This window comes from Ictalurus punctatus, chromosome 15 (assembly GCF_001660625.3).
Source record: "Ictalurus punctatus breed USDA103 chromosome 15, Coco_2.0, whole genome shotgun sequence".
NCBI classification, from domain to species: Eukaryota; Metazoa; Chordata; class Actinopteri; order Siluriformes; family Ictaluridae; genus Ictalurus; species Ictalurus punctatus.
The window spans coordinates 16,345,415-16,363,415 of NC_030430.2; the positions used below are offsets into that span (position 1 = coordinate 16,345,415).

An 18,001-nucleotide genomic window follows, 5' to 3' on the forward strand; every position below is an offset into this window, starting at 1 on the left:
TTTTTAGATGTAGACCCTTATACATACACTCAGCTCATTTCTTAGCTGCACTAATTGGTATTTTATTAGGTAACTTAATTATAACTTATGTATGTGGGAACATGGTCTCTTTCTACTGATGAACAGGGAAGAGGGGAATACAGTCAGTAATTGTATACTTGCAGAAAGCACCTATATTATATAGGGCTGCACGATTATGGCCAAAATGATAATCCTGATTATTTTGATCAGTATTGAGATCTCGATTATTTATCATGGTTATTCATTGATTTTAGGGACAAAATATTTTTATTGTACTTACTCATTTAAACAAACAGACTGCTGCTTTAGCCTCCATGTTGTGCTACATTCCTGCTAATGTACAAATCTTTGCATCAAATTAGACTGGTCCTTAAAGTGCATTGTCTCATAGAAGCAAAATATAAATAAAATTGTACCCTAAATATAGGATTAGTAAAAATATAAAAATGCCATCAACCAAATGAAAATATGTATTAAATATAACAATATGCAACTAAATGAAAACAATTCAGGCGTATGCAGAAAAGGCAATAAGTGTTTACAGGAGGAGAGACGCAAGACAATTTCTTTTAGGAGATTACAAAAATTTAGGAGCACAGTTGAAGTTTAGTGTTTTTTTTTGTTTGTTTGTTTGTTTGTTTGTTTTTAAAGAGATGGGAGTGTTAATGTGCCACAATATAACAAACAAGTAGGCATGAGAACTTGTCAATTATGACAGAATTTAGGAACATAGTGCGTGATCAATAAAAGATGGCAGTTGTGAGATCGGGAAGTTGAGAGAAGCAGATGATGTTCAGTGTTATTCGTCATCATAATGGCTTCTCTGCAGTATTTCCACACTTGTTTGGTTGCCTGAGGAGATGGAAAGCATTGTGAAAGTAACTGTTGCAGTTACTGGTAACTGGTGTAGTTGCATTTTGGTGTAGATGCAGTAACTGGTGTAGTTGCATTTTGGACTTTCTGTAGTTTTTATTCCGATTGTATTATACAACTCCGAACAGGTCACTCGCACTGGAGCGAATAATTATTTAGTCACAGTCGGACAAAGTACTTCAGTCGCAAATACGACAAAAATGGTCGCACTGTAGAGGCCTGAGTTTAACTGCAAAGTTTTTTCCCGTTTGGTGTGATGAGGTTTAATGTCCGACAACCTCTGTATTGCCATTTAGCATCATGCTAGCTAGTGTCATGATTTCCCCTCGCGCAAGCGCTGGAGCTCGCAGAGAAACTGGCAGCTCAAGCGCCAAAATGCTAATACCGTTTCCGGGTTTTGGCACTACAAAATGACGTCAGCTCTGCGCTGCTCTATGTGTTTGGCTGTAAGTGTAGGAAGCGCTTGATTTTAGTGGAGAAAACAGCGGAATTTTCTATGAGTGGAGGACGAACTTTAAACGTCAATATCGCAGTCGATCATGTTCATTTAATCGTGGGCAGTCAAAATCGCGATCAATATCCTATTAATTGTGCAGCCCTAATATTATATGTACTTGTTACAACTGACCATAAGTGTAGATACGGGTTAGTTATAACTAATGAATTAGCAGCTGGTTGTATAGTAAACAGTGGCATCCTTGTAATTGCTTGTATGTCTTTGCCTGTACCTTAGAAAACCCCCTTGCAAAGCCTGCTGTCTTTTTCCTGTAACAGCTCTGGTTATACTTTCAGCCCCAGCCTCGGACGATGAGGGGAGCACAGCGGCCACAGACGGCTCCACGCTGCGCACCTCTCCCGCCGAGCACGGGGGCAGTGTGGGCTCTGAGAGTGGAGGCAGCGCCATTGACTCAGTTGCTGGAGAACATAACGGTGAGGGAGATTTTTGGTTAGCAGAGTGTGAGGGGCTGGATATATTACAACTTTATAACAGTTTAAGTAGTCTCTGCCTCAGTCAGTCTATAGATTGCATAGAGATTGTACACTGTAACTATTAAAGTCTTGGTGGTTACAGTCTTATTATCTCTGTGGGTGGATTTTTGCCACCGCTGTCCGTCAGCGGTTTGATAGGGGGGAAGCAAAATTCAGTCACTGGGTTGAAACAATTTTTTGCGGTTCATACCGTCCCGTCTTTTAAGTTCAAGATTTTCATCTTATGCAGTTTTAGTGGCACGTAGTTGAGAGTCCTGTATTTTCTGACAAACTACTTTTCTGGAAATCTTTGTATGATTTAAATATCAATATTTGTTTTTCTTGGAGCACTTTGTCTGTACAATCACCTTACTCTTCGCGTACAACAAAAATATTACATGGTTAGCAGTTTGGCATTGCAAACAAATGCAGAAGGTAGATAATTCTCGGCAACATTGAAATACTAAACTTGCCAGACTTTATAGTCATCACTAGTGTTGCTTTTGGCTTAAATGACTGAGCTGTTTGTTCTTCAGTCGTTGTAGTCTAACATGGGCTCTAATTAGGATTATACTGTCTGAAAAATCTGTTTTTTTTCTTTTTTGGTAGTGTCTGGGCGCAGCAGTGCTTACGGAGACACCACAGTGGAGGGCCACCATGCAGGGCCAGGCAGTGTGAGCTCCAGCACTGGAGCCATCAGCACCACCACAGCCCAGCAGGAGGGAGACGGCTCTGAAGGAGAAGGAGAAAACGAGGGGGATCTTCACACTAGCAATAGGTCTGCCCTTTGTATTACACGAAGCAGCACTGCACTAAAATGTATTACACGTTTAATATACAGAGCAGATGGCTGTATGTTTTACATAAGTTACAGTTTCAGCTGTTAATCTACTGTATGTTGGAAATTCTGTTTGTTGTTCATTGTTTAGGCTGCACATGGTACGGTTAATGCTCTTAGAGCGGCTCCTGCAACATCTGCCTCAGCTGCACAGTGTGGGTGGAGTACGTGCCATTCCCTACATGCAGGTGATTCTCATGCTGACCGCTGACCTGGATGGAGAGGATGAGAAGGACAAGGGAGCGCTAGATGACCTACTGACCCAGCTCATTGGTGAGCTTGGGATGCACAAAAAGGTCAGTAGAAGGTTTTTTTTTTTTTCTTTTACTTTTTCTTCCCCTGCTTTCCTTTTTTTCCCCACATGGTGGGAAGCATGGTGCATTTATATTGACCATATTCCCCAATCATTACCAGGTATTAACTATGAACTTTTCATGTTTCCATTCAGGATGTCTCAAAGAAGAATGAGCGCAGCCCTATAAATGAAGTGCATCTAGTCATCATGAGGCTCCTTAGTGTCTTCATGTCACGTACAAAGTCTGGCTCCAAGCCTTCCTCTGAGGTATCCTAGCAACTCGTATTTATTTATTTAAATAACATTTAGTACATGTTTCTACAAATAACATATTTCATTCTGTTTTGTTTGTTGCCCTTATGTACTACCTTTTTAGGGTCTTTGTATAACCTGTCAAAGATTCATTGTATTCAACACTAATCAGTATTTTTGCAATAACCTATACAGTATAGATTTATATTTACTAGGGCTGCAAATAACGATTATTTTCATAATTGATTACTTTTCCGATTATATTTTTTCGATTAATCGGATTGGACGGGGTAAACTTTCAGTATACTTTTGTTTATTTGAAATAAAATCCACAAACTGAGTGTTGCTTCACACTAAAAATTTACACAACTGTTTGTCCAAAACAGAAAAGAACCCAATACACACACACACCAGAATATATTTTAGAATTTCAGAATATTTTTCATTTAGGACTGTAGTTTAATTCGGTGCTTTTTGTGCATCCATAAAAATAATGCATAAATACTATAAAATAAATTTCATGCATGTATGCATAAACTTTTCTCATAGTATTTATGCATTATTTTTATGGATGCACAAAAAGCACCGAATTAAACTAGTCCTAAATTAATAATAAAAACTCACTCACTGCACCTTGTGGTTTCTGTTACTTGCTGCCTTTAGACATATTATTTTACTTTTGATCATCATGTTTTAATTAGACATTACAGATCTTGCTTGCACTGTATATCAGTGCTTCTACACCGCGCGTGATCAGCAACCTGGCCCTGTTACTAACATCACTTCCATTATAATAAACGACAGAATTTACACTGCAAGCGGGCAAATACCGCATATAATGACTAAGCTTAAATTAAACTAAAATTAAAACCTTTTAAGCAGCTTGCACCAGTTTCCCCTGCCCCTTACACACAGTGGAGCATTTTGGATATAAACATAAGTTTGTCCTCGTGGATCAGTTTGACTTCCATGGTGTTTAAAATTCCCCCTGCCTTAGAGGACTTGGAGGTTACACACTTTCTTCCTCAGTCACGTGACGATTTTGCCTCCGTCTGATGGTGACTGAGGTCATGTTGGGAATAAGAGGTCACGCTGACAGAAAGGAAACTGAAGAAAGTCATTGTCTGTGACTCGGGTGTCTGCTAATGTTAGCATGCGTATGATGTCATGCGCCGTTGTCTAGGAAGTGGCTTATACTTCCGGTTAGTAAAAAGAAAACAGCTAGTGTTATTTTTGAGATATTACCTTTCTAAAATCCACACACTAGACAGTAGTGCATAGTGTAAGTGTACAGTACTTCATTTGGGACACAACTTTAGTATTTACTCTCCGAAGCTTGTTTTCGGAACAGAAGTAACGTAAGGAGTAAATCGCCACGTGCAGACCAACCAATCGATAATGAGATTCGTTGACAACGATTATAGATTATAGATTAGTTGTTGCAGCTCTAATATTTACACTTAATAACATAAACCTAACACCCAAATCTACTACAAACTGGATTTTTTTTTCAGAACATTTATTCCACACTATTAAGTGGCACTTCCAAAAAAAAAATTATCGATGTTCACGATTGTTTTTTTTGTTTTTGCTTTTTATCCTGCAGTCTTCCTCACTCATTTCTAATGCAACGGCAACTGCTTTGTTGAGTCTGGGAGCGATAGACTACTGTCTGCATGTGCTTAAGTCTTTGCTAGAGTTTTGGAAAACCCAGCAGGGAGAGGAGGAACCAGCAGCTGCTAGTCAGCTCCTCAAACCCCACACATCCTCTTCTCCGCCTGACATGAGCCCATTCTTCCTGAGGCAGTATGTCAAGGTAATACAGATTTAGTTTTTTTTTTTTTCTTCACGAATAATCCGATGATGGTCTGTCTGATTTCAGCAGCTACCAGATTATGTAAGCGTTCATATAAGTTGAGGTTTGTGCTAAAACATAGTTAGAATGGAAAACAAACATGTTGTGCCGCTTCCTCAGGGTCATGCTGCTGATGTTTTTGAAGCATACTCCCAGCTACTCACTGAAATGGTGCTACGGCTGCCCTACCAGATCAAGAAGATTGCTGACACAAACCCCCGCATTCCACCCCCCATCTTTGACCACTGTTGGTTTTACTTCCTATCTGAGGTAAGTCAGTCTTATCCTCCCTAGCTTATACACTAAAGTATGCAGAGACCTGACCATCACACCCATGTCGGACTTCCCCAACCTGGGAACTTTCCCAGTGCCCAATCTCACTAATGCTCTTTTGATTTAATGGGCAAATCCCCACAACCACACTCCAGATCTAGTGGAAAGAAGAGTGGAGGTTCTCATAAGAGCAAACATGGACTAAATCTGGAATGGGATATTCAACAAGCACATATGGGTTTGATGGTCAGGTGTCCATATAGTGTACAATACTGGCCTGCATATTCAAGTTTTGTGTGCTTAGATTTAATGGGGACCCATTTGAACTTTTATGTCCTGCCCTTCTGCAGTACCTGATGATCCAACAGACTCCATTTGTGAGGAGGCAGGTGAGGAAGTTGCTGCTGTTTATCTGCGGTTCAAAGGAGAAGTATCGCCAATTGAGAGATCTCCATACGTTAGACTCTCATGTTCGCAGCATCAAAAAGCTTCTGGAAGAGCAGGGCATCTTCCTCAGGGGAGGCATCGTCACAGCAACCTCTGGCTCTGCGCTACAATATGACACACTCATCAATCTAGTGAGTGGGGCCCTTGGAACGCTGTGTATGACTGTGTGTCTATTTTCTAGTGTGACAATGCTTAGGAGTTAACACTTTTGATGGTTTGTCTGTTTGCTTTAGATGGAGCACTTGAAAGCTTGTGCTGAAATAGCAACTCAGAGAACAATCAACTGGCAAAAGTTCTGTATCAAGGATGATTGTAAGTCTTAGGGGATTTTTTCTTCATATTTTTAAATATTGAGTAATGAAAGACTTAGCGGTATAATGTGCACAAGTAAAACAACATGAATGGGCTTGCTGCTTCTATACACTACCAGTCAAAAGTTTGGAGACACTTAAAAAATCTTTTGATTTGAAGGTGTATGATTAAATGTTTTAAATCAGTATTGTAGACAAAAATATAATTGTGCCAACATATTAATTTGTTTCATTAGAAAACTAACATTTTACTTACAAAAAATATTTTATTAAATGGACGACTTGGAGTGAAATATTCCCAAAAAAACAGCCAGTAAGTGTCCAGCGTAGGTGGGAACTCCTTTAATACTGTTTAAAAAGCATCTCGGGGAGATTCCTCAAGAAATTGGTTGAGAAAATGCCAAGAATACATTTCTGAAAATTTTAGGCAAAAAGGACGACTACTTTGGACACTGGAAACTACTTCCAGAAATGCTAAATAAATGTCTCCTCACAGAAAACATCCATATTGTAAAAATGTGCCTTTTATTTATTTTCTAATTTAAAAAGAAAATAAATAAAATGTACCTTTTTTTAAGATGTGTCCTTTTGGTTGATTACAATGTTGAAGTGCTGCTGCATTTGTCTTTCTTGGCAGCTGTGCTGTACTTCCTACTGCAAGTGAGTTTCCTGGTGGATGAGGGTGTCTCCCCAGTGCTGCTTCAGCTGCTCTCCTGTGCACTGTGTGGTAGTAAAGTTCTGGCTGCCTCCTCCTCTGGAGGCTCTTCGGGTGCTGGAGCCTCCCAGTCCTCCCAGAGCAAGTCCTCTAGCAAGAAGAGCAAAAAGGAGGACAAAGAGAAGGATAAAGAAGGTGATCACTAATTCTCCCAAGAACAAATTTTAACTCTGTTTTGTGTAATGATGCGTTTCATTGTATTTGGGACTTGGTAAGATATAATTGTTGTGCAATGAAGTGGTAAAGTTGAGATTTACGATCAGGAACAAAATCTACCATGCAGATATAAACAAGTTAAAAATGACAAACAGTAAGCTTTATTCCCTCTACCTCAGTTTTTCAGTTATTGTAGCAGAGAAGTATTTGGTTTTCATTTGTACCGCAATTCGGGTTCCTGTTCCAGTGCCCTACTATCCCTCTTGCTAATGTAGTAGAAATTTGAAAGTTGTCAAATAAAATTTCCAGTTAAAGTATACACTGTTAGTCGCATTTCTGCGGACATGCATGTTTTTTAAAGCGGAGAAAGTGGAGTATGTTTAGATCAGAAGCCTGGAGTGTCAACTAGGAAATGCCAAGTACAACATAATTCTGTAAATAGGAAGCATGTCTTCACATTGCGTTTCTCTTTTGTCACTACTGGATTGTTTTGCTTCAGCATTTTGTTTTTCTCCCTTGCATCTTGTTTTGCCCTGTACAGGTGAAGGAGCGGGCAGTCAGGAGGATCAGCTGTGCAGTGCTCTGGTTAGTCAGCTCAACAAATTTGCAGACAAAGAAACTTTGATTCAGTTCCTGCGCTGCTTCTTGCTGGAGTCCAACTCTTCCTCTGTGCGCTGGCAAGCCCACTGCCTGGCTCTGCACATCTACAGGTACATAGCATATGTAACACACATACTCTCACTTCACTGTACTGCTTTGCTTGATCGTTCTCTCGTGAAATTTCATTGTAATGTTTGCTGCATTTGATAGAAGTCTGTTAATTCCCAGCAAATGTCTTCCTTATAGGAATTCTACCAAAGCCCACCAAGAGTTACTGCTGGACCTGACTTGGGCTATCTGGCCTGAGCTCCCTGCCTATGGCCGTAAAGCTGCTCAGTTTGTGGACCTGTTGGGCTATTTCTCACTCAAAACCCCTCAAACAGAAAAGAAGGTGGATTTCACTAATAATACCAATGCAGATGTGTGTTTTCTTATTGCAACATGCAAATAATGACATTCTTACTGATAAATACACTTGTGGTTTTTTTTGTTGTTGTTTTTTTGCTGCTGCTGAAATAAATTTCTCTTAATATTTAAAAAAAAAAAATTTGGTTCCTCATAGCTGAAGGAATACTCTCAAAAAGCTGTGGAGATTTTGAGGGCACAAAACCACATACTTACTAATCATCCCAACTCAAATATTTACAAGTAAGTAGTCAGGATAGTTTGTCCATCTGTGCATTGTAAATATCAATATCTGTCTTAAGTATACACATCACCGGTTGTTTTATAAAAAACACCTGCTCATTTATGCAGTTATGTTTCATTCCTCCTGATCGCCAGAGACGGCGCTACATTAGTGGATGATTGCAGCACCAGCCAGATAGGTAGAGAAAATAAGTCACGTGGTGACGTGAGCTGAGCAGAGGTGATATAAGCCACTGCAGCTCAGCACTCCACCTCAAATGCTGGCCCCAAACGTTTTTGTGAAGCATCCAGAATGCTCTCTCTCTCTCTCTCTCTCTCTCTCTCTCTCAAGAATTTCTTTCCTTAGAGGAAAGGGCAGTAAAGGTGGTTCACCCCCTGGTTCAGAGGGACTGGTTCTACTTCACATATTTTCTGTTTCCAAAATGGGATGGAGGTTTTCATCCAATCTTCAGATTTGAGGAGAGACAAGTTTATAAAGAAGCTCCCCTTCCGGATGTTGTGCACAGCCGTGGTTCTTCGGTCGGTGATGGAGGGAGATTGGTTCAAGAGTGTCGACCTGATGGATGCATACTTTCATGTTCCTTTTGCTGTGCATCACAGGAAGTTCTTCAAAACTACACTTCAGCTTCAGAAACCAGACTTACCAGTTCAGGGTCCTACCCTTTGGTTTTTCTCTAGCCCCTCGAGTGTTTACGAGGTGTATAAAGGCTGCCATGTCACCCCTGTGGTCACAGGGGTTGTGGATTCTGCTGTATCTGGATGATTTTTTGCTTTGCACTCAGATGAGGGACCAGGCTGTGCACGATTGCCAGCTGCTACTAGACAGTGTTGCCAAGTTGAGAGCCCATTGTCTCCCACGCAGTCCATTACGTTAATTGTGGTGACGATCGATTCATACTTCAGTCTAGACCCATTCAGTCATCATCATCGGCAGATCGTAGTGACTCGCTGTTGTGTACATGCCCTTTGGCTGGACTGCACCAGCTTTTTTGACAGCAGGCATTCTGTTGGATATTGTTAATCATTGTCGGGATGTGGTAACCGATGCATCCCTCAACGGTTGAGGAGCAGTTTGGAACCACAGGGGTGTCTGTGGCGAATGGTAAAGGGAGCGGTCTATGGATCACATCAACCTACTGGAGATGCATGTGGTTTTTCTGGTCCTGAGACACTTCCTCCTGGTCCTGACAGGCCGTCATGTGCTTGTGACAGCACTCGGACAACACTTGGACGGTTTTCAATCTGAATCACCAAGGGGGCATGAGGTCAGAGGGCTTGCTACGGCTCGCTCACGATATCCTTACCTGGTCCCTCCCATGGTTTGCATCACGAAGGTTGTTTATCTACCAGGGATTGCCAGTCAGGCTGCAGATGCTCTGTCCAGAAATTGGCTTCATCCGGGCGAGTGGAGGCTCCACCTGGATGTAGTTCAGGACATTTTTTGCAGGAATTCAGTATTGCGGAAGTTGTAGAACGCTACTCTCTGCCCGTTGTGGTTTGACCAGATGGAAACGTCCAGTCCGCTGGGGAAGCACGCACGGTCACACGATTGGCTGGATTTCTCCTGTATGCCTTTCTTCCAATTCCTCTGCTGTGAGAGACACTTCACAGAATTGCTCAAGGCAGACACAGGGTGCTGCTTTCCTTCAGGAGAGATCTATCGTCTCAGATGGACAGACGTATTTGGCATCTGAACCTGGCTCGCCTACAGTTATGGATTTGGCCTCTGGTGCCAACTCCCTCTTAGCAGACTGTGAGCCTTCAGTCGTTCACGTTGTTCTCAACGCAAGGGCTGCTTCTACGTGAGCGTTTGTGCCTATCGATGGGAGTCTTTTTGAACATGGTGCAAGACTCGTGGGGGTGACCCTATAAGATGTGCAGTCTCTGTAGTTTTGGGATTCCTACAAGGTATTTTGGACAGTGGTAGGGCAGCCTCCACCTTAAAGGTTTATGTAGCGGCTACCTCTGTGCACCATTCGCCTGTAGACGGCTTGTCTTTGGGCTCCCATAACGTGGCTTGCAGTTTCTCGGGTGCAAGGTGCAAGGTGCCTCAACCTGGCTCATTTTCCCCGTTGTAGAGTTTACCTCCGGTTTTGGAGTCCCTTTGCCAATCTCCCAATGGAAAGGGCAGGTCTTAGGTGGAAGTCATTAAAGGTGGCTTTTCTTTTGGCTGGGGCATCTACGAAAAGGGTCTGTGAGCTTCATGCTCTGTGAGTCGGTCCTTCATGAGTTGGAAACCGGAGGATACCACTGTTTGTCTTCTGGCCCGATCCAGCTTTCCTTCCTAAGGTACTCCTGCGCCAGCTCATTAATTAGTCCATTGAGCTGTGTTCCTTCTAGCCGACGAGCCTTAAGCAGCGTTCTCTGCTCCTATTCCCCATACGGGCCTTGAGGTGCTATGTAGGGGCTGCGGCGCAGTTAAGACATTCGGAACAGTTGTTTGTCTGTTATCAAGGTGTTAAGAAGGGTGCTCCTCTGTCTAAACAGAGACTGTCATGGTGGGTAGTTACTTGCCATTCCACCAGGACTTGTTTAATCTTCATGGGCTGCCTTCAAGGGTGTCTCTCTTAGTGACGTCTGTGCTGTGGCGATGTGGTCCTCTCCCTGTACCTTTGCGAGCTTCTATGTCAGCATTGCTTCATCCGACGATGTGGTCTCTGCTTCGGTAGTGACCCCTGCTCTTTACTGGTGAGTTACTCCTTTGTGACTCTTCTGGTCTGAGTCATCCATTACTGTAGCGCCATGTCTCGCGGTCATCCGGAATTCACAGAACCACGGTTACATCCGTATCCAGCGTTGCCCAATCAGCTAATCATGTGGCATCAGCACAATGCATAAAATCATGCAGATACAGGTCAAGAGCTTCAGTTAATGCTCACATCAAACATCAGAATGAAGAAAAAATGTGAGCTGTCACTTTAACCATAGCATGGTTGTTGGTGTCAGATGAGCTGGTTTGAATATTTCAGACACTGCTGACCTCTTGGGATTTTCACACACAAGAAATCTCTATCGTTGTGAGAACACCGAATGGTGAGGAAAAACATTCTGTGAATGTGTCTGCAGGCTGAAACTCCTTGTTGATGATAGAGCTCAGAGAAGAATGCGTTGTCATTGCGCTGCTGCCACATGATTGGCTGATTAGATAACTGCATGAATGTGCTGGTGTACTGGTGTTCCTAATAAAGTGGAGGATGAAGGTATATAATGTGTGTTATGTGTAATTTCTCACAATAGCCAGGAACAGTGATTTATTTATTTTTTTTCTTCTTTTTTCCCCCTACTTTTTAAGTACTCTTTCTGGCCTGGTGGAATTTGATGGATTTTATCTTGAAAGTGATCCCTGCTTAGTATGCAACAATCCTGAAGTGTCCTTCTCTGTAAGTCAGGAATTGCATTTGAGTTTATGTAAACTTTTTAAATAGTACAGTCTATTAAGTCTGATGATGTATATTGCTTATTCACTACTGTCTGTGCTGGGGATTTTTTTTTTTTTGGACAGAACATCAAACTGTCCTCTATCAAAGTGGACACCCGTTATACAACCACACAGCAAGTGGTGAAGCTGATTGGCAGCCACACTATCAGCAAAGTCACTGTGAAGATTGGAGACCTCAAAAGAACAAAAATGGTGCGCACTATTAATCTGTACTACAACAACAGGACTGTTCAGGCCATCGTGGAGCTAAAGAATAAGTAAGCATGGCTATTTATTTATTTATTTATTTATTTATTTATTTATTTATTTGATTGAACATTTTCTGTAGTCAAATAATGTGATATATGTTTTGTTAGTATAATTTGTCACATAATGTCTTTTCTCCATTGTAGGCCTGCCCGCTGGCACAAGGCTAAGAGGGTGCAGTTGACCCCTGGACAGACAGAAGTGAAGATTGACTTGCCGCTCCCCATCGTGGCCTCCAATTTAATGATCGAGTTCTCAGACTTCTATGAGAACTACCAGGCATCTACAGAGACCCTACAGTGCCCACGCTGCAGCGCATCTGTACCTGCTAACCCAGGAGTGTGTGGCAACTGTGGAGAAAATGTCTACCAGTGTCACAAGTGCAGGTACAGAGGTCCTACATAAAGCACCCTTTATTTTGTTTTATTTTATTTTATTTTATTTTATTTATTTATTTATATGAAAACTGTATGTTTAACATAGTTTTTTTTTTTTCTTCTTCCTTTTATAGATCAATTAATTATGATGAGAAGGACCCCTTCCTGTGCAATGCTTGTGGCTTCTGTAAATATGCACGCTTTGATTTCATGCTCTATGCAAAGCCCTGCTGTGCTGTGGATCCTATTGAGAACGAGGAAGACAGGAAAAAGGCAACACACTTTTCTTTGCACAAATAATGCGTTTCTTTCATTTTCAAATTGGGAAGAACAATAATAATTGCCTTTTTTTTTTCTTTCTTTCTTCTTTGTACTATATAGGCTGTAACCAACATCAACACTCTGCTCGACAAAGCTGACCGTGTGTATCACCAACTCATGGGCCATCGGCCACAGCTAGAGAGTCTGCTGTCGAAGGTGAACGAGGCTGCACCAGAGAAACCTCAGGTCAGTCAGCATGTCATCACCAGTACTCCTCAAGAAGCTCAGTCAGTGCGTTTATATGGACAACAATAATCCACTATTAACTCGATTAAGACAATACTCTGATTAAGAAACTACCATGTAAACAGCTATTTTTAATTACCTTAATCCGATTAAGGTCATACTTGAAATAAACACAAATTGAATTAAGAGATGTGGAGTACTCCTGTTTTAGTCGCATTATCGAGGTGTATTACAGACATGTAAACACCTTAATCACATTATTAACGTCGTGTGAGTTTTCACCACATTTTGCAACAGGACACGTACACACACGGCAGTGCTCAACCGTTTTATGGCAAACGAGAGCACGGCTTCGTCCCAAACTGTGTACTTGGCCACTATAGGCCTGTAGCAGGTGAAATACATGTATCTCGGCTACTATACAGTAGGAAAGTACGCGGTTGGGGACGCAGCCCATGGCTTCACGCAGTCGTCTATTAGTATGTATAGCATGACAAATAATTAACCGCACTGGAAGCGTTCGTAAAAATTTAAAATAAAAATAAAAACACCCAAAACTATATCTACGGTAGCATAACGAAGACGAACTGTATGTTAATACATCAAATTCTGGTGGGAACGTCGGATGGCGTGGCGCAGTGACGTAATGACGTGTGCCGTTAATCTAATTATGTTCTATAACGTGTAAAACGGGTACGTGAAAGGAGTATTCTAAAAGCGACTCATGTAAACACCTTAATCACATTATTATCTTACTCAGAGTAAGGTAAATAATAATATTACTGCTGTCCATGTAAACGTAATCAATGTAACTTGCGTGCCTTTCTATCAGACCTGGCATTTTGCCATTATATGATGTACTGTGTTATTGAAAAACTTTAAGTAATGCTGTAATGATGGGTTGTCTATCAGGATGACACGGGTGCAGGAGCAGGCCTGGGCAGCTCTACAGCTAGTGTGAACAGGTACATTCAGCAGCTGGCTCAGGAATACAGCGGGGATTGTAAAACCTCATTTGATGAGCTCTCCAAGATCATACAGGTAGGAGAAAATCTATTATTCTATGTACATGCATAACCACAATAACCTTCCTTTTGCCATTCATTTTTTATTATTCTCAAGTTTATGTAATTTCATTAAACCTGATTAAATTGAGTGTGTAGACTGTTGCAAAAATTGTCCCTGGTCACTGCGGAAATGGGGAGGCTGAAGTATTTATTTAAAAAAAAAAATTAAATAAATAGGTGTAGCTTGAATATATGACCGGGGCAGGTGCTTGAGCAGGCGAAATGGGAATTTCCAGTTTTCCTGTTCATAGAATCTAGGGGGGGGGAGTGACGTTTTATGGACCTCCCACACCCAGCATTTTTAATATTCAATACGGCAAACATTATATATATACATTTTATTGTCTTTAAACAGGCTTTGGACAACTGTGAGACAATGGACACAGAGAGAAAACAGTGAGAAAGGAATAGAGAAGTTGATTGTGCTGATTTTTTGTGTTATCCACCCCTTGCAGAAAGTGCTTGCGTCTCGTAAAGAGCTGCTGGAGTATGACTTACAGCAGCGAGAGGCAGTTACCAAGTCTTCACGCAGCAGCACCCAACCCACTTTTACTGCCAGTCAATACCGGGCCCTCTCTGTGCTTGGTTGCGGTCACACATCTTCCACCAAGTGCTATGGCTGTGCATCTGCAGTCACGGGTCACTGCATTACTCTCCTGCGTGCTCTGGCCACCAACACCGCCATCAGACAAATTCTGGTACTTCAGGGCCTCATTCGAGAGCTGTTTGAATACAACCTTCGCCGTGGCACCAGTGCCATGAGAGAGGAAGTTCGTCAACTCATCTGCCTCCTCACAAGGTACAGTCCTGTGCACGAATATGCCTAGTTTGTATCCTTTGGAAAACGGTTACTATTTGCTTGTTAGATGTTCAACCCTTAAGGATTTGTGTTGACGTTAATAGTTTCTACTGATCATTTAATTTAGAGATCACCCTGAGGCCACTCAGCAGATGAATGACCTCATCATTGTGAAGGTGTCAGCGGCCTTGAAGGGGCACTGGGCAAACCCAGACCTGGTATGAACCTCTTCTTTTTCATGTATTCTGAGTAGCTTTCCGTAGGATTTCTAGTTTTAGAGTGTACTGTGATTATTCTTCATACACAGTTTGGGGGGGGAGACTGCATACCTTACACTGAATCCCCTAATCTCACCCTATACCAATTTTCAGTTTTAAAAGTAATTATTTATTTATTTTTAATGTGACTGCATCTTATCTGTAAGCAAGTCAATTACAGTTCTGAAGACTACACATGCAAATCTTAACATTTGCTGGAGAAATTGTTTGTGATGGTTGTGTCAATCCCCCCCCCCTCTCATATAGGTCAGTAGTCTGCAGTATGAAATGCTGCTCCTCACTGACTCCATAGCGAAGGAAGGAGGTTGTTGGGAGCTGAGGCTCCGCTGTGGTGAGTGCTCTCATTATTGCACTATAGTAGTGGACAGCCAGTATTCCACTACTAATATATTTTAACAGACATCTTTTTAGTTGTACACTGCTAATTGTTAACTCATTAATTGATGAATCACTAAAGCAGCCTTTTTTGCTGTCCACAGCCCTAAGTCTGTTCCTAATGGCAGTCAATATAAAGACTCCGGTAGTGGTGGAAAACATTACTCTGATGTGCCTGCGAATCTTACAGAAGCTCATAAAACCCCCTTCGCCCACTAGCAAGAAAAACAAGGTACTGTCGAATACTTTGAAAATGACTTTGATCATATTTCTATATTTATTTCTTCTCATTAATGTGATAAATCTTCTGTGATAGGATGCTGCTGTTGAATCTCTGACGACGGTCAAACCATATTGCAATGAGATACATGCCCAGGCCCAGCTCTGGCTCAAGAAGGATCCTAAAGCAGCATACGAGGCCTGGAAAAAGTGCCTTCCTGCTAGATGTGAGTGTCGTTCATTTAGGCTGAAATTTATTAGGACCATGCCAAATTTTATTTATTTTATATGAGCTAGAAGACTAGAAACCATAAAAAATAATAATGCATGTGTGCTCTTGTCCCTTTTAGGCCAAGAGACTGCCTCTAAGCCTTTAAACAAGGCGGAGATTAGGAGGCAATACCTGATGGAAAAGTATGTCTGGAAATGGAAACAGTTCATGAGGTCTAGATCAGAGGGCCTGTTTCCTCGCCTGCTTAAGCTAGGACACAATAATTGGCTGAGACAGGTAAAACTTCTCTGAAACACTTTGTCCATCATGCTGGTGCATCTTGATCTGTAATTAAGTCACCAGTGCTTAGTAAGACACTCTTATGGAATCAATTATTTTCTCAGGTGCTCTTCACCCCAGCCACTCAGGCAGCGCGACAAGCTGCGTGCACCATCGTAGAGGCCCTGACAACTATTCCCAGCCGCAAACAGCAGGTCCTGGACCTTCTCACAAGGTAGAGTGGGCATTACCTATCCAGAAAGAGAGAGAGAGATTGTATTTTACAAATCTTTCTCAATTAATTTTCAGTGGATAATCTAACCTGGATACTGTAGTCTTGACCTAATAGTAATTCCTGTTGTAATCATAAAGAGTGTCCTTTGACCCAGGATTGTTAATCACAGTATGCTCATGCTCATTCTTTCTCTTATACTCATCCTTTCAATACATTTAATATTATTTCAATTGGTATACGGAGTGGACATAGTTTACAGAGAAATGATTAATAACCCCAGCAACACCCAGAACAAGTTGGGTTCCCTTACTTTTTAGTCTGGGGCTTGTGCCATAACCCCGTACAGGGCCTAGCCTCTGTGACTTGCTAAATAGGGATCTAAACTTGAAATCAGATTTGGCATGGCATTTATTTGCTAGATCATAGGTATGGTCTATCTTCAGGTGTGTATGTGTACACACACACACACACACACATATATATATATATATATATATATATATATATATATATATGTGTGTGTGTGTGTGTGTGTGTATATATATGTGTGTATATATACATACATACATAAAACTTGGTGGAACTTGTGTCCTTTAGTTATCTGGATGAGCTGAGTGTTGCAGGAGAATGTGCTGCTGAGTACCTGGCTTTGTACCAGAAGCTCATCAAGCCTGCTCACTGGAAGGTGTACCTGGCAGCCCGTGGTGTTCTCCCTTACATCGGCAACCTTATCAACAAGGTAACAACTGCTAAACTTTGCTTACCAGTACATCGTCTAGTCCATATTGTCAGATCTATTCATCTAACGTTTTCCCTTTTCATTTCTTCAGGAAATTGCCCATCTCCTTGCCTTAGAAGAAGCAACATTGAGCACAGACCTGCAGCAAGGCTATGCACTCAAGAGTCTCACTGGTAAGGAAGAAAAGTTTACAGAATTCTTTGGTTTTACGTATGGAGTAGGAATGCTTTTACTTATGCTGAAGTAGGACCTGGACTTATCTTCTATAATTGTCTCCCTAGGCCTGTTGTCCTCCTTCGTGGAAGTGGAGTCTATTAAACGGCACTTTAAGAGCCGGCTGGTGGGCACCGTGCTGAATGGATACCTCTGCCTGAGGAAGCTAGTGGTTCAGAGAACTAAACTGATTGATGAAACTCAGGACATGCTGCTGGAAATGCTGGAGGACATGACCACAGGTACTTGTCCATAACACTTGGCTCAGTCTTTCAGGTTGCTGGATTGTAGGATGCCTGCATGCTAAAGGTTGTATTATATTTGCAGGGACAGAGTCTGAAACAAAGGCTTTCATGGCAGTGTGCATTGAGACGGCGAAACGATACAACCTTGATGATTACCGCACTCCTGTCTTCATCTTCGAGAGGCTTTGTAGCATCATTTATCCTGTGTGTGGCTTTTTTTCTTTCGTTTTTTATATAAAGTGTGAGACTCTGTGTGGACATTTCCCTTTTCATCAAAGAGCCTTGCTAATGCAGCTTTTCTCTCTTTCTCAGGAGGAGAATGAGGTGACTGAATTCTTTGTGACTCTGGAGAAGGATCCTCAGCAGGAGGACTTTCTACAGGGCCGCATGCCAGGAAACCCCTACAGTAGTAACGAGCCTGGCATCGGTCCACTCATGAGGGACATCAAGAACAAGATCTGTCAAGACTGTGATCTTGTGGCGCTATTAGAGGATGACAGTGGCATGGAGGTAGCTAAT

General features: G+C 41.7%; 1 protein-coding gene across 10 annotated transcripts in view; it reads left to right on the forward strand.

The window, feature by feature from the left end:
• Positions 1 to 18,001, forward strand: part of ubr4 (ubiquitin protein ligase E3 component n-recognin 4) — a 58,665-nt gene that overhangs the window by 32,464 nt on the left and 8,200 nt on the right. For 5 of the 10 annotated variants that reach the window (XM_017487026.2, XM_017487030.2, XM_017487032.2 and 2 more), the window contains 30 exons: positions 1,669 to 1,824; positions 2,473 to 2,641; positions 2,793 to 2,997; positions 3,150 to 3,263; positions 4,855 to 5,064; positions 5,224 to 5,373; positions 5,727 to 5,954; positions 6,057 to 6,135; positions 6,772 to 6,984; positions 7,547 to 7,715; positions 7,852 to 7,996; positions 8,168 to 8,253; positions 11,546 to 11,633; positions 11,756 to 11,949; positions 12,085 to 12,324; positions 12,450 to 12,588; positions 12,697 to 12,822; positions 13,735 to 13,863; positions 14,345 to 14,688; positions 14,816 to 14,906; positions 15,213 to 15,297; positions 15,446 to 15,573; positions 15,658 to 15,787; positions 15,911 to 16,068; positions 16,176 to 16,285; positions 16,883 to 17,024; positions 17,116 to 17,197; positions 17,306 to 17,479; positions 17,565 to 17,686; positions 17,795 to 17,992. In XM_017487026.2, coding sequence (XP_017342515.1) covers positions 1,669 to 1,824; positions 2,473 to 2,641; positions 2,793 to 2,997; positions 3,150 to 3,263; positions 4,855 to 5,064; positions 5,224 to 5,373; positions 5,727 to 5,954; positions 6,057 to 6,135; positions 6,772 to 6,984; positions 7,547 to 7,715; positions 7,852 to 7,996; positions 8,168 to 8,253; positions 11,546 to 11,633; positions 11,756 to 11,949; positions 12,085 to 12,324; positions 12,450 to 12,588; positions 12,697 to 12,822; positions 13,735 to 13,863; positions 14,345 to 14,688; positions 14,816 to 14,906; positions 15,213 to 15,297; positions 15,446 to 15,573; positions 15,658 to 15,787; positions 15,911 to 16,068; positions 16,176 to 16,285; positions 16,883 to 17,024; positions 17,116 to 17,197; positions 17,306 to 17,479; positions 17,565 to 17,686; positions 17,795 to 17,992 — 4,604 coding nt within the window. The remainder of the gene's footprint in view (positions 1 to 1,668; positions 1,825 to 2,472; positions 2,642 to 2,792; positions 2,998 to 3,149; positions 3,264 to 4,854; positions 5,065 to 5,223; positions 5,374 to 5,726; positions 5,955 to 6,056; positions 6,136 to 6,771; positions 6,985 to 7,546; positions 7,716 to 7,851; positions 7,997 to 8,167; positions 8,254 to 11,545; positions 11,634 to 11,755; positions 11,950 to 12,084; positions 12,325 to 12,449; positions 12,589 to 12,696; positions 12,823 to 13,734; positions 13,864 to 14,344; positions 14,689 to 14,815; positions 14,907 to 15,212; positions 15,298 to 15,445; positions 15,574 to 15,657; positions 15,788 to 15,910; positions 16,069 to 16,175; positions 16,286 to 16,882; positions 17,025 to 17,115; positions 17,198 to 17,305; positions 17,480 to 17,564; positions 17,687 to 17,794; positions 17,993 to 18,001) is intronic. The other 5 variants (XM_017487028.2, XM_017487034.2, XM_053686221.1 and 2 more) reach the window with 2 other exon arrangements.